The sequence below is a fragment of the Temnothorax nylanderi genome, unplaced genomic scaffold (genome assembly GCF_030848795.1).
Source record: "Temnothorax nylanderi isolate EJ_2023f unplaced genomic scaffold, tnyl_v1.0 TNYL_tig0010_pilon, whole genome shotgun sequence".
Classification (NCBI taxonomy): domain Eukaryota; kingdom Metazoa; phylum Arthropoda; class Insecta; order Hymenoptera; family Formicidae; genus Temnothorax; species Temnothorax nylanderi.
The window spans coordinates 2,421,958-2,449,681 of record NW_027249072.1 but is presented as its reverse complement, the minus strand read 5'-3'; the positions used below and the strand labels follow the sequence as shown (position 1 = coordinate 2,449,681).

Below are 27,724 nucleotides of genomic sequence, written 5' to 3'. Positions count from 1 at the left end.
GCCGATGAGTAATTTGATGGAATTGTTTATAAACTTAGTCGGCGCGGCCAGGGGCTCGCGAGAAAGTGCGTTTTGTCTGCTTAGTGTGATGCCGTTTTGATAGGGACACACGTGGCCATCACACAATTAATGTAATATTTATAATTTACATAATCATAGATATAATTATCTTTCAAAATTTTAACTACTTCTCGAAACTTTTTTAAAATTTCTCATTTAAAAATATATCGTTTTATTCATTTATTTATAGACGGAATGCGCGCGCTACGTCGGTGGACCCGTTCTCTTGAAACTAGTACTGCAATTAATGTTGAATAAAACAAACCGAGAAAAAGAGAATAATGTTCTTTCCACGATCACGCTCGGAACATATGCGGCGCAAGTGAATCAGCTACAGCTACTAAATGAGATTTTGTGGCGCAATAGTATCTCGTTAACAAACTCCCGACGCGATTCAAGCCGTAGCGATTTAGCAACGTTAACGTTTTACTTACACTTGTATGTATCCACGGTCGAGAAATCAAAACTGTATGAGACTGATCTTGGAATCTCGATTGACGCCGACGGAAAAAATCTTAACCGGAATCCTGAAATCGACCTGATTAAAGTCGATATAAAAAATTGCAAAGACATGGAGCGCAGGCTGACGAGCGATTATCTCGAGCCGAAGGAAGAATTGAACAAAGCGTATGACAAAATAAAGATTATGAATAAGGAGACGGTCCTTAAAGAAGAAGAAGGCACGCTTCAACGGGGAAGAGCGTGGATGATACTCGGTTACATGCAATTGATACTCTTTGGAAATTTGGATCTTATCGATCCCGTGCATAAAGTGGAATTGAAACTCAAGTACCTGGAGGAGGACATCGCCGATTGCAAAAAGACGATATACGTTACAACGTTGCAGGATCGTATTCTGGGTATATCACCGGTGATGGATGAGCGAATCCATCCGAGATCAGCATTCACGAGCACCTACAAGAACGAGAAGTTCTTGTTGAGGGATAATCTCAGCTGTCTGAGAGCGTTCAGGCCACCGTCCGTCAAATTTGCCTCGCTCAGCAGAGACTGCGCCGATTTCAGGAACAGTGTAGGTTCCTACACGTTGGTGAAGAAGCACATGAACAACCTGTGTGAGATCGGAACCAAGATCATTGAACATAGCGTGGAATCAGGTGATCTAACAATCGGAGAGACCGTTTTGCAAGAAGCGGAATTCTGGAGCTCATCAGTGCAACGGTTCACCGAGAAGATCAAGACGAGGCTGTCAGCTTATCCGGACGTGATTTCTCCATTACTGACTGCGCTGGCGCAGTTAAATCACGGCGTTTCCATACTGATCAACGAAATCCGACGACTGATATCTTTGTATAAAACCGATGACGCGAAATTCGAGCGTATGATCAAGAATTTGATCAAGTTTCCGACGTATGATCAAGAATTTGATCAAGATTCCGAGATCGGCGGGTCGTGGGTCGCTGATCTTTCACGTCTAAGTAGATTATGCGTTTCCGAGAGCGTAAGGAATCTCATCGGCGAGTATTCGTCTTCCACAGATACGTTCGTTAAAATGCGGGAGCAGTTCCGGATATTGAAGTCGGGTTTGCACGAACTATGCAATTACGTAATTGTCAACAGAGGTCTGACTAGATCAAAGTGGCGAGACATGAATGAGCTGCTGCAACAGATAGTTCTGATCTGGAAGCAGCAGCAGCAAGAGGAAGAGAAACGGGTCGCGGAGAAAGACAGCTTGTACAAGAATAAGATCGAGAATCACGGCGACACGTTGACGGAGGAGGAAGAGCTCGCTCTGGAAGTCCGCAAGCTGTTCCCAACGCACCGCGAAAAGGACTTTTACGATATAGAGGAGGACTCGCAACCCTCCTTTGATCGAAAGGAGACCCAATCAGACGAGACGGAAATGAGCTTCGCCGGTCTCGTCACCAAAGACGACATCAGGGAGATCCAGCAGATCCACTCGCACATCGTCACGTCTTACATCGCGACCAAGTGGATATGCAACAGTTCTGCTGCGGCGAGTTTGACGAATTACATCTGGCCTCTGATTCAAAGGTACAATGTGGTGTACGGGATACTCGACAAAATTCTGCCGAGTTTAAGCGAAAAACTCGCGGTCAAATTGTACAACAGCTTGAACTTCCTGGTCACTTTGGGGTTGCAAGCTAGTCGAGAGAAGAGCGCGGATCCGATTTTGTGGGAGAACATCGAAGGACGAATGAGAACAGACGATTTCTACAAGGACTGCAACGTTGAGGAAGTGAAGCAGTGTCTACCATTGTGCGAGAGTATCCTGAATCGTGTCGATCAGCTGCTGGAGGAGTGGCCGGAACACCCCACTTTGAGATCGATACGATGCATAATAGAAAGGATCTACACGTTCTCGATCACTTCACCTGTCTCCAGATTTCTGACAGGTTTGGAGTTGCTGCTCGTCAAGATGCACCAATGGGAGGAGAACGCGCACAGCGGCGTCAGCATGACGGACCACGTGTCAGCGTTAAGGCAGCAGATAATATCCTGGAGGAAACTAGAGCTGGATAGCTGGAAAAGTTGCCTCGATACAACGTACAAGAATCTCAGATCGGATACGTCCAAGTGGTGGTTCTTTTTGTACGCGCTGATCGAAAGTTACGTTATGAGACCCGAGAAGAATAACGTCCAGCAAGCAAACGACGAGCCTATCACCAGGCAAAAGTTGGTAGAATCACTGGAGCGTTTCATGAACGAGTCGTCCCTCGCCGAATTCGAATCGCGCTTGGATCTCCTCTTGACGTTCCACTGTCACGTGTATTACTTCGACGACAGCGACAACAAGAACGAGCTCTTGGCCGTATTGTGGAACATGTACAATTATTACAAGCAATTCGTAGACGATGTGAATGCAAGGATCGCCGCTTTGAAAGCGCCCATCGAGAAGAAGCTGAAGGACTTCGTTAAGATCGCGCGATGGAACGATATTAGCTATTGGGCTGTGAAAGAGACGGTCGAAAAGACGCATCGCACTCTGCATAAATTCGTAAAGGAATTTCAGAATGCCCTGAAACAAAACGTGTCTTCTTGCTTGACTGTTAAGTCAGAATCTTACAGCACAGAGATGAACAAGGGCATCTGGGATGATGGGGAACATCGTAGGCACGTGATGAACCCTGAAGATTTTATTATACCAAAATCTCCACTAGCTGTAAACGTGGAAGTACAGTTAAGTGGGCTTGTCACAACAACAAAGAAATTAGTAACGGAGGCCAGGGATCTATGCAAAAAGATAGTCCTGGCAAATTCTTATCCCCAGGTACGAGAAGAACTTGAAAATTTCATCGAAGATTACATGGAGCAGAGCGCGCGTCTTCGGAATATGAACGTCGACAGAAGTTTACCGAAGAATAAACAAAAGTCTCAAGCGAAGAGCATTTTGCAGCAGAAGAAAAGGACGCTCGACAATTACTTCAAGACGTTGACTCAGATGGGCATATCCTATTCCACTGGTAAATGGGTGTTCAAAAATGACGCGGACAAGGTGATAGACTTCACGGTGCCACCTTTGGATCTGAGTATAATCGGCCAGTACTTTAAACTGAATAAACCTGATCAGGATATGCTGATGCAGTGGAAAGGCTGCGAGAAGTATTATTATAAATCTCTCATCAGGTTGAACGCTCTCAACGCGATGCTCAGCACAAGCCAGACCGATCTGGGGCTGCGGAACATAGATTGTTGCCGAGGATATTCCGCGCAGTTGATGCTGATGGCCCACAAGCAGAAGACGACCCTCGTCCAGACATTCAATTATTTCTCGTTGCTTCGCGTACAGATTTCGAGTCTGTCCGAAACGCACGAGCAGGATCTGTACGGGGAGAAGCGGAAAATAGAATGCGCGGAGAACCTGAAAGCGTTGCTGATTACGTTGGAAGTTGGATTCGAGCAGCTGCTGCTGTTTCTGCAATGCTGTCCCGCGGAATCATCAACGGATCCGAACAGAGCGGCACTTACGTTGGACGCGAATGCACTTCCTATAATCGCTGGCTCTCAAAATGACGAAGTTTGGAAAAACGCGAACGCTCTGCTGAAGGATAATTTGAATTCAGTAAGAGCTACCGCAAAAAGTTTCCACGCCTTATTCATGCCACTTAAAATCTTATCGGAAAATCAACCTAAAGCCAGCCATAATTTACCTTTAAGTTCGAAGAACTTTGAATTCGTGGAGCAATGTTGTGAGACAATCAAAAAGCTAAGAGCGCGAACTAAGGAATTAAAACGACTGTTTGAGCACAACTTGAACGTTGTACATTCTATCTGGGACAATATAGAGTCATTAGACAAGAAAATGGAATCTTTCCTTTGTTGCGTCGAAGACTTTAGAAGAGATATACAAAATAGAGAGCAATTAGGAGAAAAAGATCACAATATCGAGCAGTACGAATCAGCTCCGGACCATCTAATAAAAAAGATATTACTTGTAATACAGAAGAAACACAAAGCTCATATCAAGAAAGATGTGTCGCGCCTCAACGAGAAACCGAACGAGGAAAATGATAACGACATAGAAAAAGAAGCAGAAGAAAAATTAAATGTGAAACTTGTTGAATTGCTTGAACAGGATATAACCGAACTGGAGCTGTCTAACATATACAATTTATTTTTGCAATCAGCAGACTATTGTACCAGGTAAGGATTATTTTACTATTCAACATTTACTATTCGGGCGGCATAGATGATTTTAAAATATAATCAATATAATGTGATGTTTCTTTTGAGAAATCTTTTATTGAACAAAAGCATATTATTTTTCTATACCTATAAATAAAAACAATGTTAATAAATTTTTGCTAACGTGAAATAGAAGCTGTAAATTCCGTGAAATTAATAAGTATCTATTTTTTTTTTCAGGTTGCTCGTAAAATATTTACCTCTACTGGAACAATATATCTTGCTCGTTCAGTTTTATTTAAACGAGCAGGTGGCATCATTCCGTATCACGTGCAAAATGCTGTACCTGCAATTAAACGTATTCTTAGATCTGGCTGCAAATGGGTTCTGCGTGCCAAAGGATTTAGATCTCGAGGAAAGCGATTCAAACGAGTCAGGCGAGATGACAGAGAAAGGCGGAATGGGTTTAGCTGATGGCGAAGGAACGAGAGACGTTTCCGATAGAATAGAATCCGAGGATCAGCTTGAGGATGCAAGACCCGCGGATCAAGAACGGGAGAAACAAGACGATAAGAATTGTAAGGAAGAGGAGAAGGGAATCGACATGTCCGAGGATTTCGACAGTGAGCTTCAAGATATGGAGAAGAACGATAATGATGAAGAACAGAGCGACGATGACGAAGAAAACGATTTGGATAAAGAAATGGGACAGACGGGAGAAGGCGCTGAGCAGCTTGATAAAGAAATCTGGGGCGACGATCAGGAAGAATCCGAAGAGAACAACGAACAGCCGGAAAACGAGGATGAAGAGGAAGGCACGGGCGAACAAATCGGTGAGAAGGAAATGGGCGCGAGGGATGACAGAGATAACAGAAAACAGGAAGACGATGACGACACAGATGAAAATCGACAAGAGGAAAATAAAAAGGAGATAAACGAGCTGAATGAACCAGAAGTAGATGAGGATCAAATTAATCCTTATCACGGCAAGTTCCAGCCTCAACCGGAACCCGAACCGCTTGATTTACCGGAAGACTTGAATCTGGATGAGGACGGTAAGGAAGACAAGGGGGGCGAGGACGAGAATCCCTTCGACATCGACGAGATGAAGAAGCCGCCGCCAGAGAAGGATGTAGAACTCGGGAAAGAATCTGAGGAGACTAAAGAAAATGATTCTGGGGAGAACTCCAGCGAAGACGAGAACGAGAATAACGATAATACGGATAAAGAAAACCAAGCGAAAAGAACAGAGGAAGAGCTCGAAACTGATAAGGAAACTGAAGAGAAAAGTGGAGAGAATGCGGGAGCCGAGAACAAAGACGAGGAGCAGAATCGAGATGAAGAAGCGGAGGAAGACAAATTACAAGAGAAGGCAGCGCCGAGTGCAGATGATGCGAGCAAGCAAATGGATGCTGCGCAACAAATTGAGGAAACGATGGAAGGTTCACGGGACACGGTGGCGCAACAACCGGACACGAAGGATCAACAGGAGGAAACTTCGGCCGAAAATACTCAAGAGGATAATAATGATAAAGGCTCAGGCCAGTCCCAATCGGCACAACAAGAAAGCGGGCATTCAGGATCATCTAAGCAGGAAACTGTTCCGGCACCGCAGAGCAACGCTATGACGAAACCAGTCGAGAAGAGGAAGAACCCGGGCGAGAGCAACGAGGATCGCAGTCTGTTGGATAGATTTGAGCCGACGCTGAAGAAATTGAAGACGATCTACTCGCAGGACGAGATATCGAGAGATGAGAAGGAGGACGATGCGAGCAATGCTGATGGCGACAAAGCCGAGATGGCTCAACACATCAAGGATTCTGAAAGATTTGACGATTACACGCTCGACGCCGCGACGGAAGATCAGGTCAGACAACAAGCTTCGAATACGGATAAAGATGAGAATGAAGAGGAGAAAAAAGATGACACTATGGACGTAGAGATGCACGAGGATAAAGAGAACGACGTGGCGGATGATAAAATGAATGAGCAAAAATCCGAAAAGATCTCCGAGATTACAGATAACAAAGGCAAAAAGGATTCTGATGGTAAAAGAAACAACGTGGACGACAATCAGACGGAGACAATGGTTGAATTGGAAGGCGAAACAGCGGAGACTATGAAAGTACAGAGAGGAACCGAATCTACATTTCACACGATGGAATGGAGCGTGGAGGAGGGTGATCTTGCCTCTGGTTACGCGGAAAGAAAGCGATTCGAGGTGGAAAGGATGTTGGGCGAATGGACACAAATGCCTTCGACGGAGGAAGCCACAGCCGCATGGAATTGTCTGTGTTCGGTCACGGATGCAGCCGCTAGGGATTTGTCCGAAAAATTAAGATTGGTGTTGGAGCCCACGCAAGCGTCGAGATTGAAGGGCGATTATAAGACGGGCAAACGCATCAATATGCGAAAAATCATCCCCTATATAGCCAGTCAATTTCGCAAGGATAAAATCTGGCTCAGGCGCACGAAACCGTCGAAACGTGACTATCAGATCGTCCTCGCATTAGACGATTCCAGCAGCATGGCAGATAATCATTCCAAGGAATTGGCTTTCGAGTCCTTGTCACTGATTAGTAAGGCTATGACGTATCTGGAAGTAGGACAACTTAGTGTCATAAGTTTCGGGGAGCAGGTGAAAGTGTTGCATCCTTTAGGAGAACCTTTCACAGAACAAAGTGGATCCAGGTACCTTTACTTTTACATAATCTTTATATGCATTTAATATTTAATTAAATATAAGCTCAATAGTTTAGGAGATAAAACTAGACAAAGGATATTGATCTTACAATTAGTCACTATTTTACATATTCAAATTTATCAGTCATACCTGTTTAAGTTTAACTTAATCAGGATAATCTTATTTTATTTTATTTATTTCATGTAAAAATTGAAATTTTATAGCCATTTCATGTTTCTTTTCTGTTTACAGGCTAATACAAGAAATGAGGTTTGATCAAAAAAAGACAATGATTGGGCAATTAGTCGATTTTACGGTGGACATGCTCGAGGATCAGCGTACTTCATCCGACAATGCTAAACTGTTGGTAGTACTATCGGATGGCAGAGGGATATTTTCAGAAGGAAAAGAAAAAGTGAATTATGCTGTCAGGAGAGCTAGACTTGTAGATATCTTCCTAGTGTTCATAATAGTCGACAATCCAATTAACAAGGTAATTCTTAGTTCACTTCTTAAAATGATCATGTTATTAATAATCATCGCAATAATAATAATAGTTCATTTTCAACACTAAAAAACTTTAAGAAATGATTATTAAGTCTGATTGTTTATTTTTTCAGGATTCAATATTAGACATCCGTATGCCTGTGTTCGAAGGAGGAAAATTGTTAGGAATTCGATCATATATGGATAATTTCCCATTTCCATTTTATATGATTCTTAGAGACATAAACACATTACCGGGAGTTCTGAGCGATGCCTTACGTCAATGGTTTGAAGTAGTTGGAAAAATTGATACTTAGACTGATAAATGTAATTTTAAACATTCAAACTTTTAAATTTGAAGCTGTATAAATAGTGGAGGCAAATTAGGTTTTTATCTCGGAACCGGTTAAAACTACTCGGATTTGAACGTTTTTTTTTTAAATGTAGGTAATTAAAAACACTACAATGTTTATGGGTTAAAAATTGACGCTAATTGTTTATTTAATAAATTTATTTAATAAAAAAAGCGTCAATTTTTAACCCATAAACATTATAGTGTTTTTAATTACCTACATTTAAAAAAAAAACGTTCAAATCCGAGTAGTTTTAACCGGTTCCGAGATAACGCACTTTTTTGGTCTAATTTGCCTCCACTAAAATAATAAAACATAGTGTATGAATATATATTATATATTCCTTATTTAATAAGTACCTAATAATAAATAGTAAAATTTGTGATATGTATATGTGTGTATATATATAAATAATATATGTATATGTATAATATGCACACACAGACACACATCATAATATTACGTGTCATAATCTTTTAGATGTATATTTCAAAGAAATTGTAATAAAAAATATAAATGCGTTTTAGTAATATGTTCTTCAGTAAATCATACAAAAATTATCATTTGACATTTAAATTAAAATTAATCTGGACGATTAATAATAAAACACTGGACATTGAATTGTATGGTAATGATCAATATGAATTAGACTGTAATTTATTAGATTATAATGAATTTGACATTCAACTTTCACATAAATTTAATTAATTTTATCGCAGCCAAAATAGTATATAAATCTTTATTTTAAATGATGAATTTTTTATATAGAAATTCATCATAAGAACATTACAGCAATAATTCAATAATTGAGGCAAGGCCTAAATTATCTAATATTCTAAACTGTTCTAACACATAAATGTCGTCTGACTCATATATGTCATTATTAGTACATACTTATTCCAGTCATACTTCCAATCGTAGTAAATTACACAGTATATTATTGATAGTAAGAAAATTCAAGTATTTTGTACTAAGCTCAACCAGCTTCTGCCTTCTTCATCTACAGAAGTCGGAAATCTGATCTGCACTAATCGCACGTTCTTGTTCTCTCCTGAAGCTGGTACAACTATCGTCTCGCCTTCATCATTCTCGTTAAAAGCGTATACCGTTTCTACTTGATTAATATCCGGTTTATTTTCTACAGTTTCAGTTTTCACAAACTCGATCTATAAAACAAAATGTGGCGTTTAATGCAATAAATTTATTTCGTGGCAAACTTCTAAAAAAATTATATTATGTTACTTGATTTTCGACGACAAGATGGTCGACTTCGGCGCTTACGACTTCTTCTGCCGGAATATTTAACACAACATCCTCTTCATTATATATCTGATCTTCCCCTTCTTGTTGTATAATCACATGATCTTTCAGTTCGGTCACATATAACCCAGTTTCGTCCAGCTGAATAAGTAACAATATATATATATATAATATTTACGTAATAAAACTTCGCACGTTGTGCGAATATATATTCCACGATATTGTACATTGTGTGTGCAATAAAATAACCATTCTTAAATCAAGAATAAATGTACTACGAATATTATTGTACATTTTTCATTTATGAGGATATAATTGTATAAATAGTATATTGTACAACGAGTGGGAAAAGTGGTCGATTCTGAATGAGTGTGGAGTTCATACTATTTTTCCTAACAAGAGCGTGAAATATGCCAAAATCTCCATGATTAACAACGCGGGCAAAATGTGCATTGACGCGTAATGAAACGTAACTTCACGACGCAAAATAACGTGAAGTTGCCGCACGTGAACACCCGCGGTCACCATGAAACATCAATAAAATGAAGCCATTTCTTAATGTTTACAATTTCATTTCTCCACTAGTTAAGAAATGGCTCCATTTCTCAACGCTTACGTCATCGATTGAGAAATGGATCGTTTTGCTCACTCAAAACAAGCGCGAAAAGCGGCCTATTTCACGCTCGCGTTAGGAAAAATTTATATAATTTATACACGTTATCTCTTACACAAAAAAATTACCTGTTGTTGATTCTCAACTTCTTCCATCAACAGTTCGCCATTATTGGGAATAGTTATTACTTGATCGTCTTCCGTTGTCAGTCGCGGTTGGTTCACTACTATGGTATCATTTAAGTGACCCTAAATAATGAATAATATTCTAAATGTCAAGTATAACGTGTTACAATACATAATAATAATCCACTGTACCATGACTGTGGAATAACATGTAACAAAAATAGAAAGAGTTTGCTAAGGCTCAAAACGTTTTCTCATGTATTACCTGAGTTTGCATGTGTGCATAAAGTAATGGTTTTCTCATAAAGCCCATGCCACACACTAAACATTCATACGGCTTTTTATCGCTGTGTATAAATCTATGAGCGTTTCTGTTATCTCTGCTGTTAAATGCTTTGCCACAGACCTGGAACAGAGCACATCTATGAGAAATGCAAATTAAACGTAAGAATAAAAACGACCGGATGAGAAACAATTAGAAAAAACGTTTTGACCATTTTAAAGCACATACCTCGCAAAGATATGGTTTCTCGCCTGTATGTATACGTCTGTGCTTCTTGAAATGCTCAGGATAGACAAATGTAGCTCCACATACGTCACATTTATACGGCCTTTCGCCAGTATGCACCGCTTTTATATGATAATCCAATAATCTTCTTCTTTTGAAACCTTTTCCACAGTCGTCACACTTGTAACGTTTGTCATTATAATGCGTCGCCCGCTTATGGGATTGTAGATTCGATCTCTGACTACAAATAAGAGTAGCGATATTAATCGCGTTTGCGAGCAATTAATTTAAGCATAGAGAATTTCTGCATAACCCTCTAATTTTTCTGTTACTCACCTAAATACTCACCTAAATGTTGCTCCACAAAACTCGCATTGATAAGGTTTTTCACCTGTGTGAGTTCTCTCATGATCACGTATTTCCGCTTTACGTGCAAACGCTTTGCTACATATTTTGCACATGTAGGGTTTATATCCGGTATGTACTATGTTATGTACCTCTAAATTGTGAGATGATGTAAAAGCCTTCCCTTTAAATTTAAGAAACATGATTGTTAAAAAGCGAATAAGATGTTAACATAAAAGGGATAACTATTGAATTGGCACAAGAAGTATCAAAAACATTAAATATTAATATTATATGAAATATATATAAATCTTACCACACTGATGGCATATATATTCCTTTATGCCATTATGCGTCCGTTCATGTTGAGTCAAATTTTGCTGGCTTAAAAACGTTTTATTACATCGAGTGCACTCGAATGGACGAGGTCGTACTTCATGTGTTTTTACGTGTGCTTTATACGTATACTTGGATGCAAAGTCCTTGTTACAAGTCTCGCACACGTATGGGCGAACACCCGTGTGTGTGTTCATATGTTCCTCTAATAAATTTTTGGAACTAAATCGAAGAAAAATTATACATATTATCTCTCTCTATTTTATTTATATTTTATAGTTTTATGTTGGTTTCACGATACTATACTTGTATTTTTTCCCACATGTCACGCAGGGCCATGATTTCACTTGGGGATAATGTATCCTTTTATGAATTCGGAATAGTCGCAGATTACTAAATATTCTATTACATATCTCGCATTGAAAGTCACCTTCCTCCTTCGCGACGTGATCGTCGAGATGCATGGAGAGTTCGTTTCTCTTTCTAAAATCCTGTCCACATACGTCGCAAATATACAAACGAACATCGTGCACCTCTTTCATGTGCACTACAATGATTTTAGCATCTCCCGTGAATCTCTCCTCGTCGTTTGGACACAAGAAGCAGGTGTACGAAGATTCATCTTTGAATACAATCTGAAAAAACGTCATAACATAATCCGTATACCATAATTCTTTATAATTTATGTTGCGAGAATAAGAATTCTTCCGTACGTACATTTTCCTGAGGGCGATGTACTTTAACTTTGCTCTTCTTCGATTTCTTTTTGCCATCAGAACTATTTGTTTCGTCCGCTTCTTCAACCGTGAATTCTTCTGATTCTACAAGCAGTTCTTGTTCTCCCTCCTCTTGTGTCTCTGTATCGTCCTCTGGTACATAATCTTTATCTTCTTCTTGCACTTCCTATAAATATTACAAATATAGTTATATACTACTAAACTATAACTGATAATTAATTGATTTTGAATCAAGCTTTACGTGACATCTTACCTCTATTGTGTGTTGACTTTCCGTATTATCAGTATAATCATGATCGTTATAATCTTCATTTTGAAGTATGTCACATAATTTTTTAACTTCAATTGTCTTCTTATAATTGTTACATAACTCCATTTTGACTTCCGTTAATTTACTTTCAAGTTCATCCACCTAAAATCGTAAAAAAGGAAAATTTAATTTTCGACCAATTCGATAAATTTTTGATCGAGGAAATTGCAATTGCGCAAAAAATCGCCGTTTAACGTAATTGCTTTACCTCATTGAACAGCTTAAAACATTTTTTACAAATGACATTGGAATGCGCAGATTCCTCATTGATATCAATTTCTAAAACAGCTGATACAACATCCACCAGTGATCTCTCACTTGCAGTGCAACTGGAATCGTCAAAGATGCGAATACTGTTTCGAGTGGATACTCCAATTTTACTGTCGCACACTAAGCATTGTGTGGAATCTTTATCGGAGTCAGCCATCATCTTTTACCGCTGCAATTGATATATTTTATTGTTAGTGATACTAGATGTGAAGATATGTAATTTGTAAGGTTTATTCTGCCTGCCTATTAACGAAACTTTCAGATATTTTGTAGTCAGAGTAATAATTTATTTTCAAGTCTCATTTCTTAAATATATACGAGCCTCTTAGAAGTCACACTGATCAACTTTATTTTATTCCTTAACTTTAGCAGAGGACACGATTAGATTATAATTTTTTCAATTTTCTCTACTTTTTATCTCGTGGAGTTTATCAATTTGACTTCTGAGAGGCTTCTTATGTATGAATCTATTCATTATGTCTCAGTAAACAAAATATTAGCAGTCTGCCAAGTAGATTCGAATAGAATGTTGTGATAAATTATAAGCTCATGTTGTAAAATCTAGTTACTGTTCCATTTATACATGTATGTACACACATATCGTACTTATTCATTATACGAGCGCCACTTCCAATCGTTAGCTTCAATTACCTTGATCTTGACATAATACGTGTTGTGATCATGATTCTAGTTTCATTTCGTATACAATTCATTACATTAAAATGGTATCATCGTACGATTCGCGTGGAAAATTAGAAATCCATGTGGAACCATTTCATTAAGAATAATAACTGTATTTTCAACTAGAAGAAAATTGAAAGTGGCGTATAATAAATAAATATCATATATAATGCATAAGTGGAATACATCATTTACAAATGGTTACAAAATAGCAGATTCTGCTCTGTTTTTACAATCAAAATCTGCCATCATATTCTGTTAACAGATTCATATTTCTATTAGCGTTCTGCGGACAAAGCCTGCGTACGTTTATTCCCCTGGTAACACAATCTGATAAGTTCAGATACGTCCCGAAGAAGTGCGCAAGAAAACAGTCCAAAATTGCGACAGAAGTGCATAATATCTGTGATTGAACGAGTACTTACTGTACTATTGCAGCAGTCTGCTGTAAGAAGCTACTGTGAAATTTTATATATAAAAACTGTCGCAATTTTGGACAGTTTTCTTGCGCACTTCTTCGGGCCGTATCTGAACTATCAGATTGTGTTACCAGGGTCACATTGGGAGCTATTGGAAGTAAACAAACGCAGGCATAATGCGCCAACACTTGGCAAAATCTGTTTTTAACAGATCCCAGCAAACGCCAACCAACAGTATCATTATATCAATATCATCATTTCCTATAATTAACTTTTATGTACATGTGCTGTATATACTGGTATATACGCTTATATAAATTATTATATTGTATAATGTCATTGTTAGTTGGCGTTTGCTGAGATTTTACTGAAAATAACATCATACATTTTTTTTTTTCTACATATCCTGACCCGTTATCGCGATTAGACATTGAAAAGAGCTTTCGACATGTATAATCGCGCCAACTGTTTTTTTAATGCGAGTCATAAGCGTGTACGGTGTACGGTCATCAGTCAACGACGCCGGAGCACCGACGGCACCGAAGCCGGAAGGCGCCGGGCGTCGTTCGCGTCCTTGTCGACGCGTCGCGCAAGATGTCGACGTCCACCCGCCTACCCGCGTCACGATTTCAGTAAAGATACAAGTTGTATTTCCGCGTTTGCGATCTCGTGACGTGAAAATCGGATAAAATGAATACGGATAAAAGCCCGAATCGAACGGTCGCCGAGTTCAAGGCGTTGAGCCGCGCTGCGGGAAGACGCCAGTGCGACTCGACGCGCTCGAAAGCTCGGCAGCTCGCGGTCGCGGGTCGCGGGCGTCGCGGCGCGCATTCGACGCGGAAGCGCGGAACACAGGTGACTAGGCCGCCGTCCGTGTTCTCTCCCGCCATGTCCGCGACGTCCGCGTCGAACGCGACCCTTGCCGACGAGACTCGGAACGCGGCGGTCCCGGATACGTCGCCGGGCGACGGGACGCCGCTCAGAAAATCGTCCGAGGACGCACATGATTCCACGCGAGCGGATCCTGCTCGGCGGTCGAAATCGAGGGAACGCGCGCGGCAAGCGTGGCGAGAGCGGTAACGGCGGTGTCGGACGCGACAACGATAACAAGACGCAAAAAGTTGTCAGCACTGACTTGAAATTTTCATTCCCCGGTGCGGACGATTGGCAGCGAGATGGAGAACAGCAGCCGATCGGTGCCCTGACGACGGCGTTGAGTCCTCGTGTGACGGCCCGGGCCAGCAGGTCGAGTGACGGGCCGTTGCGACGCCAAAGGAATCCTGAAAATGGCGACGTATTCGGTATCCGCGCGTTTTTACTACCTGGCGAGTGGCGGCTGTCCGGGACACGGAAAGGATCTGGGCATATTACGTCGCGTAGGGGGACGGGCGAGCGCCACGCGCGCCATCTGCTATGGCGACTGGCGACGCCGTCTGCCTGCCCTGCCGTCATGTTGCCGCCGTGCCGCGTGCGGTGAACGATCCACGCGTCCGTGATCGTTCAACTGGAAAACGCGATTCATGAATTGTCTACTTTTCAGATTTTCTTCCGCTGAAAAATAATGTTCCTTTCTTCCGCAGAGAAAATAACTGATGATTGAAAATAATTCCCTTTCCTTGCTGATACATATTGAGCGATATTGAGCTATTTTTGTTGAAATCTTAAGGCGGTTCTCATTAAATTCCAATCGAATGATGTCCTATCTTTATCAATGATTAATTTTAATCTTGATTAAACTCACTTTTTTTTATCTCTTTAGTTCCAAGAATTTTGTCTATTTCTATCAATGCGGATTAACTTTAATCTCTGTTTATAATAGCTTCTTATCCCTTTCTAATTCCTTTACAATTAGAAAAAGATAAAAGTAAGTTAAACTGAGATTAAAGTTAATCTGCAGTGGTAGAAATTAACATTAGAGATAGATTAAAAGTAAGTTAAACAGAGTCGATCTACATTGGTAGAAATGAATGGATGAGCGAGAGTCCAACTCGCTGTTGGAGGTTCAGAATAGCTTATAGCGTTAAATTTTCAGCTTTACGTGTCTTTGCAAGGATCTATCCTTTAACGTTACATCTTCACGTTCGCAATTTATAATAATTATGTAGTTTTCTCTAAATTGCGGTTGCTCATGCGACCCACGCGTCCGCATCATGCGCAATCATCTCGTCGAATTTAAGGCGGTTCTCAAGCAACTTGACGCGAACAGCTGAATAAAGACGAATCCAGTTTGATATTAATTGCAAATTAAGATATATTGAGCAACGTAACGTTTATCAATTAACGACTCTTGATGACTGGTATACATATCCACTTTGAGATAACTTAAATTATTAATTGTCGACACATTAAACTCGAGATTTTCAGATTACTTCAATGATAACGCGATTGTTCTACGGTCTAATAAAATACAAAACTTGAAATAAAAGAACAACTAAATGTTTCCAAACATATTCCCGTCGTATTTTCCTCCTAAGATACAATCGCAATCATTTATTTTACTTCACGCGAGACGCGAGTCGTTTAATCATATGGTCGATTTGAACAATGTCTGACGATCAATTTAACTGCTTGGATATTGATTAATAAACCTAGTTTGACATGATTCTCCATTCTCCTTCGGTTACATCACAGATATATCATCATATTTCAGAAGGAGACAACGGATCGCTCATCGCTATTAGCGTCAGTCGTACTTTCGAGGCGTCGGTGCTAACTCGGGCCAGGTTAGCGAGCACGTGTTGAAGTCGCATGACGATCGCGGTCGTGACGATTCGTGGCGACCACGTTCGCTCAAATGAACAAAAATGAATCGATGAGCAGATACGGGCCTCTCGTCGGCGCGATCGACGAGGGGACGAGCAGCGCGAGATTCCTGGTACGAAGAATCCTCGTCTCGCAATGTATCAATGATCACAATGAGAGATAACGCTTTGCCGCGAAATCACGGTTATCGCGATCGGAAGTCCGAGGATGCACGGTATACGATACTACTGTGATAAATCTGTTCAAAATATTCGTATAATTAAAATAAATTGTTGAGTTGTGTGTGTGTGTGTGCGTGTGTGTGTGCGTGTGTGTGTGTGTGTGAAGACACATTGAAAGCAGTATGTAGTTTAATTTGTAACATGGATGATGATGTTTGATCAAAAGAGACTTGTGACAGATCTGGTATCTTTCACTTGTCCATTCCTTCCTTCGTTATTGATCATTGATTGTTGTTATTAAAGTAATTATGACATAAGGTTGTGAGATACGTGCTTACACATTTCTTCTCTATTACAATAATACAGGTTTTTGCAGCAGATACAGCTGAGGTCTTGACGTATCATCAGGTCTCGATATTGCAGACATGCCCAAAAGAGGGATGGGTTGAACAGGACGCTTTAGAAATATTGAGGGCAGTCAGGGAATGCCTCAAGCAAACTGTATTTAACTTGAAGCAGTTGACGATAGATCCAGCTGACATAGTTGCGATTGGTATAACGAATCAGAGGGAAACTACAGTTGTGTGGGATTCCGTAACGGGAGAACCACTTTACAATGCCATAGGTAAAATTGCGTTATTATAAATGTTATGAACGGGACACCTCTCCCTAAATGGCTTGTCAATAATTTGTACAATTCATTAATTTTGATAATATGTTGCAGTATGGATGGATATGAGGGCTGCATCGATTGTGGATGATATATTGAAGGATATACACAATAAAAATAAGAATTATTTGAAGCCGCTCTGCGGCTTGCCAATTAGTCCATACTTTAGCGCGTTGAAATTGAAATGGTTGTTGAACAATGTACCTCGGGTTCAAGAAGCGTTAACTGCCAAACGTCTCATGTTTGGCACCATCGATTCCTGGCTAATTTGGGTTTGTTCGCACAAAGCAAGCGTAATGTAAAGACATTTTTTTAGATTGATATTTAGATTAACACGCCAATTTTATAATTAGAATCTAACTGGTGGTGCCAACGGTGGTGTTCACAGTACAGATGTCACGAATGCTTCGAGAACGATGTTAATGAATATCGCGACGTTGAAGTGGGATCCTACTCTATTGTCATTTTTTAAGATACCTCCTGAAATTTTACCTCAAATACGGAGCTCCTCTGAGATTTATGGTTATATACAAGATGAATTGTTGCAGGGCGTTCCTATATCAGGGGTAGGCAATCCTTATACTATTTTATTAAGTATAACAAAGAAGATATAATATCAAATAATATGGTATTAAAATTTAATTTTTATTAATGTAACGTATTTTTTATTCTGAAATATTAATTGTGAATGTTAAGGTAAATTTGACTCAAGTATGTATAAAAATATCTGTTGCAGTGTTTAGGTGATCAACAATCAGCTTTAGTAGGTCAGATGTGTCTACAGCAAGGACAGGCGAAAAGTACTTATGGCACTGGTTGCTTTCTCCTTTATAATACTGGCACAGCTGTAAGAAAAATTTTATTATATCGTCACAACGTGTATATATTGGTACAAGTATAAGCTCATTGACAAATAAATATAATTTTGTTTCTCTCATTGTTACAGATGGTTGATTCGTCCCATGGTTTATTAACGACAGTTGCTTATCAATTAGGAGCGCACGCTTCTCCAGTGTACGCTCTTGAGGGTTCTGTAGCTATCGCAGGTGCCGTTGTACAATGGTTGAAAGATAATCTTGGGATACTAACTAATATAAAAGACTGTGAAACTATTGTCGAACAAATATCTGCGGACAATCGTATGGTTTTTGTACCAGCGTTTGCTGGACTGTATGCTCCATACTGGAGAAAAGATGCGCGAAGGTAGTTAGTTTTATCAATACAATGGAATTTGACTACTTTGCGACAATGTTTAAGTCTACAAATTAACTATTTTCAGTGTCATATGTGGTATTAGTGAAGATACTACTAACGCACATATTGTAAAAGCAGCTCTGCAAGCGGTATGTTTTCAGACGAGAGACATTTTGGAAGCTATGAAGGAGGATACTGGTTTGGTGCTGTCAAAACTGTTAGTTGACGGTGCAATGATCAATAATGATTTGTTGATGCAAATGCAAGCCGATATCTGTGGTATTCCAGTAGGTAAGTAAAATATTTCTTCCAATAGCTTACATACATATTGTTAGATTAAAAGTTAACAAATTAAATGAGCACACATAATTTTATATGAAAGTTAGACCATTAATGTGTGAAACTACTGCACTTGGAGTTGCAATTGCTGCGGGTAGCGCGGAAGGAATACGGAAATGGGATGTGAAGATTGACGCTGCTGTTCCCAGTGATATCTTTTTCCCATCAATAACTGAGAATGGTGATTATCTTACAATAATCATACTTTGTTACAAAAAATACAAATTTTATGGCATTGTACGGAGAGATTAATTAACTAATATATTAATTTCAGAACGTGATATTTTATATTCTCAGTGGAAAATGGGTATTGATAGAAGTTTAGGTTGGGAGCCACTCCCAGAAGCAAGTGGTAACTATTAATAATGATTCATTATTAATGAATATGAAACTGTTATACGAATAAATTTTAATTGCAGATATTTCTGTTGCAGATGACACAGAGGATATACATAAAGCGACTGCGCCCGGTGTATTTATAATTGGAACCATAATACTGCTTATGGTTGCTAAGTATAGATCTACTTTATAATAAGTTTGTATATGCAGTACCATGTACATACTGTATATTGCATTTAGACAAAATCTGGTCATTTCAACAGAAAATATGTCTACCAAGTATGATGCATTGCTTTATTATTTGTATTATAGTATCTAATATTTATAATTGAAAAACAGTCAAGAATAAAAAGTGCCATAATATCATAAAATAATTACTAGATTGTTATACATAGTATATTAATAACTAATAAGAACTATTGGGAAATTACTGCTTTTTTTATATCTTTAATCTGTTAATTATTTAACATTCTGTTTGACTACTTCATTTTACAATGTTACTTTGTGATATTACATGAGCTTTATGGTTTTGCGTTTAAGTCAGTCTTTTTGATTCCTGTGTTATCTTCGTCAACAACATCTTTCGATCTCTCATTTCCTTGAAAAATTGCAGGATTAATGGATACTACGCATTCGTCAAATACTTTGGATTCTTTAGTTGCAGGTATTGTAGATAATGCTCCCTGTAATAACATAAAAGGTGATAAAGCGCAAAAATTCTTCAGGCACACATATAAGCTAGGGTGCATTGATTAACTCTTACAATAAATCTGTCACTGATCGATGTTTGAGCGACAACGGATGTCTCGAGCCAAGCGTCGCTTTTTATATTATTGATGCGTAATCGTGCATATTGAGGTACTAATATACGGGTAATGAGAGAACGACACGACTGGGATACTTTAGGACGTTTAGGAAACACCACTCTGTTTTGTATTTGCTGAGTAAGGAGAGAGAGGAATGGATTGCATTAGAAAATAACAGCACAAAAGGCGTAGTCGTTTGCAAGGAACGTATGTAGAAAATAATAATTCTTTAACTGGTAATTTTATGTTCAGTAAAGATTATTATTATCCTCTACTTTATACATATATTAATATTTAAATTTTTTATGATCTGTGTTATTGACCTAAAAAAAAAATAATTTTTATAAATTGAGCATGGAAGAAGAATATGCGAAAGATTGGTATCGACCTCAGTATACATTGAGTATACTGGTCTTGGCATATACCTGGATACCTTTAGCAGTTGTGCGTAATTTGTATCGTCAAACGGCAGCTGACCGTAAACCATAGCATAAAGCACCACGCCCATGGACCATATGTCGGCGAGTTGAGGCTGATAAGGGATTCCTCGTAGAATTTCAGGCGATGCATAGGCATAACTGCCGCAGTAAGTTGTACTGAGAGGCCACTCGCCGTTCTTCGATTTCATTTGCCCACGCGCGAATCCAAAGTCAGACAATTTAACATTGAAGCGATAATCCATGAGCAGATTCTCGCACTTTACATCTCTGCAAGAGTTTTCATCAGAGTTATATTAAAATTATTGCTCTCTGAACAATCTTTATTTAGATCTCTCTCGAGATCGTAACTTTATTGTGTCTTTCAACAAGCTTCAAAATCTTCATTTTCTTTAAAAATTTTTATTTACGATGATTGTATTTTCCTTTACCTGTGCACTATGCCGTGCTCGTGACAATAATCGATGGCATCCAAAAGCTGTCGGAACCATCTACGGCTACGTAACTCGTCGATATAAGTATCGCGTCGTATAACGTCGAGCAAGCTGCCATTTTGCGCATATTCCATAATAATGTACACCCTGGAAAAAGCAAGCGATTTGAAAGAAATTGAAAGAGCATTCGTATAACGGAATTTCATGGGATGAATTTCCATCTCAATCGCTTCCAATACACTTATTTCTACGCTGATCTGCCTATTCAAGGATTAATCTGGAAGATGAACCAACCGATGTGTGGTTTCTATCGCCTGCAGAAAGTGAATGAGATTTGGATGTTTTAAGCCTTTGACCACCTCGATCTCGCGAGGTAGGAATTTCGTGAGGTATTCTCCGGGCGCCTGGAACTTCGAGACTATCTTCACCGCCACTTGGCAATCGTGCCGATCAGACTTCGCGATCTGTGCACGAGAGCATGTAACAAAAGTTTAGAATTAAAAAAGAAAATGGTATTAGAGAGGAAAGGAAAAGAAAAGGAAATGGGATGGATGCTCACTTTGACGGTGGCATATGATCCGGCACCTATAGTCTTCCCGAGCGCATAACCATGCGATTCAAGCACCGTCAATTTCTTATCCGATTTTTCACCGTTCTTTTCATTTGTCAATCTCATCCCAGCCAGTTGCTCTTTCGACGTACACTTTATTATTGGTTCCGTTGCCATTTCCGGCGAAAATTAGACTTTCGGCTGCAAGAAGGAAGTTTAAAATAAGCTACAAATTAACAGAATTCTCCGCACTGAGAGAAAAATCCGAGTTTAAATGATATCCGGATATCATTGATCGGACATTATTCCTTGATCGGCTTTTTATAATTCTGATTGAATGGATCGATAATATCTATTTGTTGCCTTTTGAAAGGATTGTCCGATCATTTAAACCTGGATTTTTCTGTCAGTGCGAAGATAATGCTCGATTCCAGTTTTACAAAAACCAGTTATCATTTATTGGAATTTAACGCGCTCGATTTTTTCAGAATGAATAATTACGATAATAGCATAAGTAATATATAATGATTTTCTGTAATTAGCATGGCGAGCAGAAGTTAATCCCTATTTTACAATGGGTTATTACCTTGACAATTTCTTCATATTACTTCAAATAAATGTCTATGCAATGGATAAGTCATTTTATCTGTTTCATTGAACATACGTTTTTATTTGTTAAACATGAAAATTTTTAATTTATATACTTGGCATCTGTGAACGGAAATTTTAAATTTTTAGCCTTTTTTTTAGGTGGAGGGCATGTGACAACTGAAGTGTGAAAGTTGTTGAAAATCGAAATTTACGATAAAATCGATAATGAAATCAAATAGATTCGAAACCGAAGGAGAATATACATATATACACATATACATTAAACCGAATATTCCGAGCAATCTGTTTGTATTTGAACCGGCTCCGTCTAAGTATATCAAAATATTTTCTTTCAGTCTCGAAGATTATTAGAGTACTACATAAAGCAGTATTAGTAGATTAAGTGAATTGTGACGACATAAAGAGGGAAACTCGGAAAATTTCTCGCATTAATGCTGCAAGTGTTCAAGAATAAATCTAATTGTTTAATAAAATATATCAGAAATGGAAGCATATGAAATGGACGATTTGAACCTTAGCATACGCATGCAACCGATGCTCTCTCATTCGATAGAAATGGAAAGTAATGATATTATTGCCTTTACATCTATATGCCGACATTGCAACGAAGGTATGCATATTCGTTTTATAAAATTAAGAAAAGACATCTATGAATCTTTGTTTATTTTGGGGATTTTGATAAGATTACATTTTTGAACTTATATGATTTGTACAACGGTGTGGCACTACACTCACAAGTCAAAGATTTCGTACACATATTTCTGCAAAATAGATATTGAAAAAAGAATTCAAACGCTCTAATGACGCGAAATTATTACCAAGTGTATTGTATGTACAACTATTACTTGTCAAGCTGAAGTAAATAAATTCTATTCTATTCTACTTGTGAAGTATTGCAAATCAAAATGTATGTGTAAATTTGCTTATGCTCTAGATGACAGTAAGGGGAAACTCATACGTCCATGTGAATGCACCGGTGACCGGGAATTTATGCATATTCATTGTTTAGAATATACATCAAACCTCAGAAAGCAATCTCATTGCACACATTGTAATGCTGCCTTTCCATTAGAAGTAAAGTACAAATCATTAATACAGGTAATCCATATGAAGGGATTGACAATCGCAAAGTGCTCGTCGAAAATAAAATCAAATTTGGGAGAGAGAAGGAAAAAAAAGAATTTCTATATCTTATAGCAAAATAGATTATTACTTTACAATTTAAAAAATGTATTTTGCGAGAAATCGATATACGTTATTAAGTAAAAATGAGATCATCAGTGTCATACCTGAAGCTCAATACATAAACATGCATGTTAAATACATATATCAAAACAATAAAACTTTTAATAGAGATATAACAGAAGACATTGTTTTTTTATAAGCAATCTATCATGACAATATTCAATTCTTTGAACAATTTATAATTTTAGCGTGCCTATAAGGCTTGCGGTCCACTTGACGCTACAAGAATGCTTCGAAGCATTTGTAGCGTCAAGTGGACCGCAGCCAAGAGCGTAAGAAAACAAATAAAATGGTGATAGAATGTTAATTTAATGGTGATGGGATGTCAGCAATGTTTTAGAATTTAAGCGCTCAGTTTTAATTATCGAAATAACTGTTAATGATTTTATCAGAAGGAATATTTCGTTAATATATATTTTGTATATGATGTTGATTTTTTGGCAGATATGCAGAAATAGCAGAGAGATGTGTGACATGTTTCGAGCAGTCTGTTATTCTCTTTTTATAGTACTTGGTACACTAACATATAACGCGTGTATGATCACTATAATCGTACGTTACTTTATATCAGCCTTGACTAATAATTCATGGACCAAAGGCATCTTTAACTTCGGGAGCATTATAGTTATAGGAGTTCTTATAGGTTTACACATACTGTACGAGCTGGAGTTACTGCAGCGCGCGTATGCCACGTACGTTCGAATAAATAATTATATTATTTAACTTTTTACATTCAGACTTTTATTTATTGACATATGTATATGAATAATTAAATACCAACATATGTGTACATATATATAACTGATATACATCGAGTATCTCGTAATTCGTTAATTATCTTTATTTTTTTATGATAATTATCTGATTCTTTATAATCTTCTCCTCAGCAAAAAGATTCAAGTCTCACAATCAGATTATCGTCTCAGTCGATCATAAGCAACTGGCAAAAATATGAATGTAATAAAATAAATTCCAAAGAGAAGAATTGTGTTTATTTTCATTTAACGTCAAAGTTATCTTTATAGTAATGTATACAGTATAGTAATTAGACTTAATTTTAAAAATATACAATAATTTAAAACTAAATAAATTATTTTGATATTTTTGCTAAGGAAAGATCAACTCTAAATTGATTAAAGAATTAACAGATAAGTCGATAGTATACATGCACTCTGTAATATGTATCTACATATTATCATAATGAAGTTATATATTTATCAAATATTAAAAGCATTCCAATGGCGATTGAAAGAAACATTAAGACGTTTTAACAATAATAATTTCTAGTAACATTTACAAAACATAATGAACTAAATTTTCTATTTTCTATTTTATGTCTGTTGCAGCTTTCGTCGTGCTCGTTCGCGGTGGCTTGCAGTCAATACAAAAAGGAAAGTGATAAAAAGTTTTATTCATGAAGTCTGACTTTCATTTAATCCTCGGTTGTCACACGGGGTCAAAGTGACCCCAGACTATTTTTTTTATTTTTATTAAAGTAAAATATCTTAAGAGTATTATGCAAAATTTTGATCAAAAAACATTGAAAAATGAAAGTTATGATTTCGTTTTTTGCCGAAATTTACATTCTTTAAGAATTTTTTGAACATGATGCCACTCAAAAAATTAATTTCTTATAATGAGACTACATTGTACAATGTTTAAACTTGATTCTAGAATTCTTTGCGATTCATTTAAACTGTTAGTTTTTGAACAGTAGCTGCTTGAAAATTGGTTGGAGTCAAATTGATAATATAAGTGATAAACGTATTGGAGAAAAAGAGAGAGAGAGGTGCGTCAACCGAGGATTAATAAATGATAAATATAATTTTATCATTTAGTTAGCGTATATATCATAACGAAATTACTATGACGTTATATAATGTTAAATAATCATTATAACAAAAGTATGTAACATATAACAAAAGTGTATAATACAATTGTATGACAATGTTATAATAACCATTATAACAAAATTATAATAATACTAATTGTATTATAAGAATACGAGTTATAACAAAGTTATGTGATGCAGTTATTGTAACAGAACTATAGAAAATTGATGAAATTCTCGTGAAAGACATTTTATCATTTTTACGGTAGATCAAGAAGCTACCTTATTTATTCTTATGTTTTTAGAAATATGAAAGCAATGTATAAAAAAAATTCAATTTATAAAATTTCTCTTCTTGCCTCAACACGAAGGAGGAAAATTGCTCAAACTAATATATTTCTAGAAATATATATAGAATACAATTTTGATTTACAAAGTTAAATTTCTTCCTGCGTGTGGTCGTAGAGAGAAACTGCATCATTTTAAACATTTGACGAATATATACGTATATGTATGTGTAACCATTTACTTTCTAAATTTAATAAAAACAATTGTAAGTAAACCAAGCATTACTTTATGCTTGTAAAGAGAATAATAAATACGTTCAAGCTTGTTTGCAATGGCAGGGTCTGCAGTTTCAATTTTCTTATCATCTCTTACCTGATTATATTCTCCTGATACTTTTTACTTATCGGAAAGATATACGTGCGTATACATGCATGAAGATTTAAATTTGGTTCCCGTAATATTTGTCGCCGTGTTTGTCGCACGCTTAGTTCGCCATTGCGCCGTGGGCTGCGTTCCGATATTCACTGTCAGTACTGAAAATCTATAGTGTACGTTACGTAAACTATAGATTTTCAGTACTTGCAGTGAATATCGGAACGCAGCCAGGAGTGTTGAGTGTTCAGTGGCGCTAAAGCACTGCTTTGTTGCTCATGGTCAAGTGCTACGGCAACGTCGGCAACGCGTAGTAATAGTAAACGCGATATCGTATATTTAAATACTTCAACTTTAGCCATGGCGGATGTTTTGGACATCGATAACGCTGAGGAGTTTGAGGTGGATGACGAGGGAGATCGTAAGTCTCGTTTTCTCGTTACATTTTACGAGCATTGATTTAGCTCGTAACCTCAACTTCGTACTGTTCTTCGATAACTTCTTCATCTCGTTTTCATACATTTGTGTCTCTTTAACAAGCTGAGCACCATAGGCCTGTCCGTTTTAGCTGAACTTCTTGCACAGCTTATCTCTTCTCTTTTTCTGTCCAACGTGAAAAAAAAGAGGAAAGATGATTCGTGCGAGAAGTTCAGCTAAAACGAGCAAGCCTCATGTCTCTCTCCCTGGCAGTTTTGGAGTAGCACGCAATTATTGAATAATATTGGCGGTGCAAACGTCAATCTTGTCTGAAATCGTTAGATTTCATGATGAGAAACGTGAAAATAGATGGCAATAAGATCATAACGATGTGGACCGTGTGAAAAATTGTTCTGATTATTTTGGTGTGTTTCCAGAGGGTATCGCTCGTCTTAAGGAGAAGGCGAAGAAGAGGAAAGGCAGAGGCCATGGCGCGGAATTAGTGTCGACGAGAGATGACGTTGGTCATTATGAGTCTATGAATGTAGTTGAAGAGGACGACAACGAGCCTGGTCCTCAGAGATGTAAGAACATCTTTGTTGTAGCTTCGTTAATTCAGTTTGAATTACAAGATTTATTTTTTTTCTCCATTTTATTTGTTACAGTCGGTATAATTTAATATTTTTTATGTACTTTCAGCTGTGGAAGGATGGATCTTATTCATAAATTCAGTACACGAGGAGGCACAGGAGGACGATATTCAGGACAAGTTCTCTGAGTTTGGCCAGATCAAGAATTTGCATTTAAATCTGGACAGAAGGACGGGATTTCTAAAAGGCTACGCATTGGTGGAATACGAAACGTTTAAGGAGGCACAAGCTGCAAAAGAGGCTCTAAACGGCACAGAAATCCTGGGCCAGGCTATCTCTGTCGATTGGTGCTTCGTAAAAGGACCGAAGAAGTAAGTATTACTATGTAATATAGTTATTTGAATCTTTAAATTGATACAATACTTAGATTCATATATTTATAGATATTTATATTTCATATTTTTCCATTTTTATAGAATCAGGAAAAGAAGTCACAGAAGGCGATGAGAATTATAGATTAATAACTATGATATCGTATCTTCTATTATGTATCGTCATTTCAAGCAAGACAAGTTATTTTATAATTAATAAGCATTTTGTAAATGCTGGAAATAACATATAAGTTACTCTTTCCAATGATTTCTCTCTCGTTAAATCTATTTATAATCTATCTAGATGTAAAGGACGTCATATACAATTAGTTAATAAATGGAAGATCATGAACTCAGATATCATCTATTGTGCAAGCTAAAATATTAATATTTTGTGTGAATATTTCAATTTGGTTTCTTTCATATACTTCTTATCATCTGGCAACAATTTTACATTTATCACTATACCTTGTACCAATTTGCATAAAATAAATGTCATTAAAATTTTATTTTT

General features: G+C 37.7%; 5 protein-coding genes across 11 annotated transcripts in view; 3 read left to right on the top strand and 2 right to left on the bottom strand.

Moving 5' to 3' along the window:
- LOC139767588 (midasin) overlaps nt 1-8,717 on the top strand; it is a 124,411-nt gene extending 115,694 nt beyond the window's left edge. Inside the window, exons 17-20 of the mRNA XM_071697020.1 lie at nt 251-4,683; nt 4,906-7,356; nt 7,601-7,841; nt 7,969-8,717. Of these exons, the coding sequence (XP_071553121.1) occupies nt 251-4,683; nt 4,906-7,356; nt 7,601-7,841; nt 7,969-8,151 (7,308 nt within the window). The 3' untranslated portion in view covers nt 8,152-8,717. The remainder of the gene's footprint in view (nt 1-250; nt 4,684-4,905; nt 7,357-7,600; nt 7,842-7,968) is intronic.
- A 111-nt stretch (nt 8,718-8,828) lies between these two features.
- LOC139767589 (uncharacterized) lies at nt 8,829-15,067 on the bottom strand. 3 transcript variants are annotated; one of them, XM_071697024.1, is made up of 13 exons: nt 14,927-15,067; nt 12,630-12,860; nt 12,365-12,523; nt 12,092-12,277; nt 11,805-12,009; nt 11,681-11,720; nt 11,355-11,596; nt 11,042-11,222; nt 10,697-10,934; nt 10,451-10,591; nt 10,189-10,308; nt 9,430-9,588; nt 8,829-9,353 (listed from the first exon to the last, which is right to left on the bottom strand). In XM_071697024.1, exons 2-13 carry the CDS (start codon nt 12,849-12,851, stop codon nt 9,144-9,146), a joined length of 2,103 nt encoding a protein of 700 aa, XP_071553125.1. In that variant the 5' UTR covers nt 12,852-12,860; nt 14,927-15,067; the 3' UTR covers nt 8,829-9,143. The 3 variants fall into 3 exon arrangements, with proteins under 3 accessions (XP_071553125.1, XP_071553122.1, XP_071553123.1); XM_071697021.1 differs by having other exon boundaries at nt 11,681-12,009; XM_071697022.1 differs by lacking the exon at nt 14,927-15,067 and adding an exon at nt 14,177-14,336 and having other exon boundaries at nt 11,681-12,009.
- On the top strand, nt 13,174-19,631 carry LOC139767590 (glycerol kinase 3). 5 transcript variants are annotated; one of them, XM_071697025.1, is made up of 11 exons: nt 13,175-13,276; nt 16,442-16,666; nt 17,082-17,340; nt 17,440-17,657; nt 17,739-17,951; nt 18,122-18,232; nt 18,332-18,588; nt 18,665-18,870; nt 18,962-19,099; nt 19,193-19,270; nt 19,353-19,631. In XM_071697025.1, exons 2-11 carry the CDS (start codon nt 16,586-16,588, stop codon nt 19,448-19,450), a joined length of 1,659 nt encoding a protein of 552 aa, XP_071553126.1. In that variant the 5' UTR covers nt 13,175-13,276; nt 16,442-16,585; the 3' UTR covers nt 19,451-19,631. The 5 variants fall into 5 exon arrangements, with proteins under 5 accessions (XP_071553130.1, XP_071553126.1, XP_071553127.1 ...); XM_071697026.1 differs by lacking the exon at nt 13,175-13,276 and adding an exon at nt 14,953-15,092; XM_071697028.1 differs by lacking the exons at nt 13,175-13,276; nt 16,442-16,666 and adding an exon at nt 16,673-16,768 and having other exon boundaries at nt 17,092-17,340.
- A 112-nt stretch (nt 19,632-19,743) lies between these two features.
- LOC139767593 (testis-specific serine/threonine-protein kinase 3) lies at nt 19,744-21,681 on the bottom strand. Its single transcript, XM_071697035.1, has 6 exons — nt 21,494-21,681; nt 21,229-21,398; nt 20,932-21,081; nt 20,497-20,770; nt 20,021-20,197; nt 19,744-19,940 (listed from the first exon to the last, which is right to left on the bottom strand). The coding sequence occupies exons 1-6, from the start codon at nt 21,659-21,661 to the stop codon at nt 19,779-19,781; spliced, it is 1,101 nt and encodes a 366-aa protein (XP_071553136.1). The 5' UTR covers nt 21,662-21,681; the 3' UTR covers nt 19,744-19,778.
- Nucleotides 21,682-26,074: 4,393 nt separating this feature from the next.
- Nucleotides 26,075-27,568, top strand: Tsu (40S ribosomal protein S12 homolog tsunagi). Its single transcript, XM_071726755.1, has 4 exons — nt 26,075-26,253; nt 26,687-26,833; nt 26,949-27,210; nt 27,316-27,568. The coding sequence occupies exons 1-4, from the start codon at nt 26,193-26,195 to the stop codon at nt 27,344-27,346; spliced, it is 501 nt and encodes a 166-aa protein (XP_071582856.1). The 5' UTR covers nt 26,075-26,192; the 3' UTR covers nt 27,347-27,568.
- Nucleotides 27,569-27,724: the final 156 nt, after the last annotated feature.

Coding starts and splice junctions, on each gene's coding strand:
- LOC139767589 (XM_071697021.1), bottom strand. CDS start 12,851: ATGATGGCTGACTCCGATAAAGATTCCACACAATGCTTAGTGTGCGAC. Junction 10,309..10,450: donor ATGCACACATGCAAACTCAG/GTAATACATGAG, acceptor TTCATTATTTAG/GGTCACTTAAATGATACCAT. Junction 9,589..10,188: donor AAGTTGAGAATCAACAACAG/GTAATTTTTTTG, acceptor TTACTTATTCAG/CTGGACGAAACTGGGTTATA.
- LOC139767590 (XM_071697025.1), top strand. CDS start 16,586: ATGAACAAAAATGAATCGATGAGCAGATACGGGCCTCTCGTCGGCGCG. Junction 18,589..18,664: donor TGGAGAAAAGATGCGCGAAG/GTAGTTAGTTTT, acceptor AACTATTTTCAG/TGTCATATGTGGTATTAGTG. Junction 19,271..19,352: donor GCCACTCCCAGAAGCAAGTG/GTAACTATTAAT, acceptor TTTCTGTTGCAG/ATGACACAGAGGATATACAT.
- LOC139767593 (XM_071697035.1), bottom strand. CDS start 21,661: ATGGCAACGGAACCAATAATAAAGTGTACGTCGAAAGAGCAACTGGCT. Junction 21,399..21,493: donor GATCATATGCCACCGTCAAA/GTGAGCATCCAT, acceptor TCTCGTGCACAG/ATCGCGAAGTCTGATCGGCA. Junction 19,941..20,020: donor CGATCAGTGACAGATTTATT/GTAAGAGTTAAT, acceptor ATGTTATTACAG/GGAGCATTATCTACAATACC.
- Tsu (XM_071726755.1), top strand. CDS start 26,193: ATGGCGGATGTTTTGGACATCGATAACGCTGAGGAGTTTGAGGTGGAT. Junction 26,254..26,686: donor GGTGGATGACGAGGGAGATC/GTAAGTCTCGTT, acceptor GTGTGTTTCCAG/AGGGTATCGCTCGTCTTAAG. Junction 26,834..26,948: donor CGAGCCTGGTCCTCAGAGAT/GTAAGAACATCT, acceptor ATGTACTTTCAG/CTGTGGAAGGATGGATCTTA.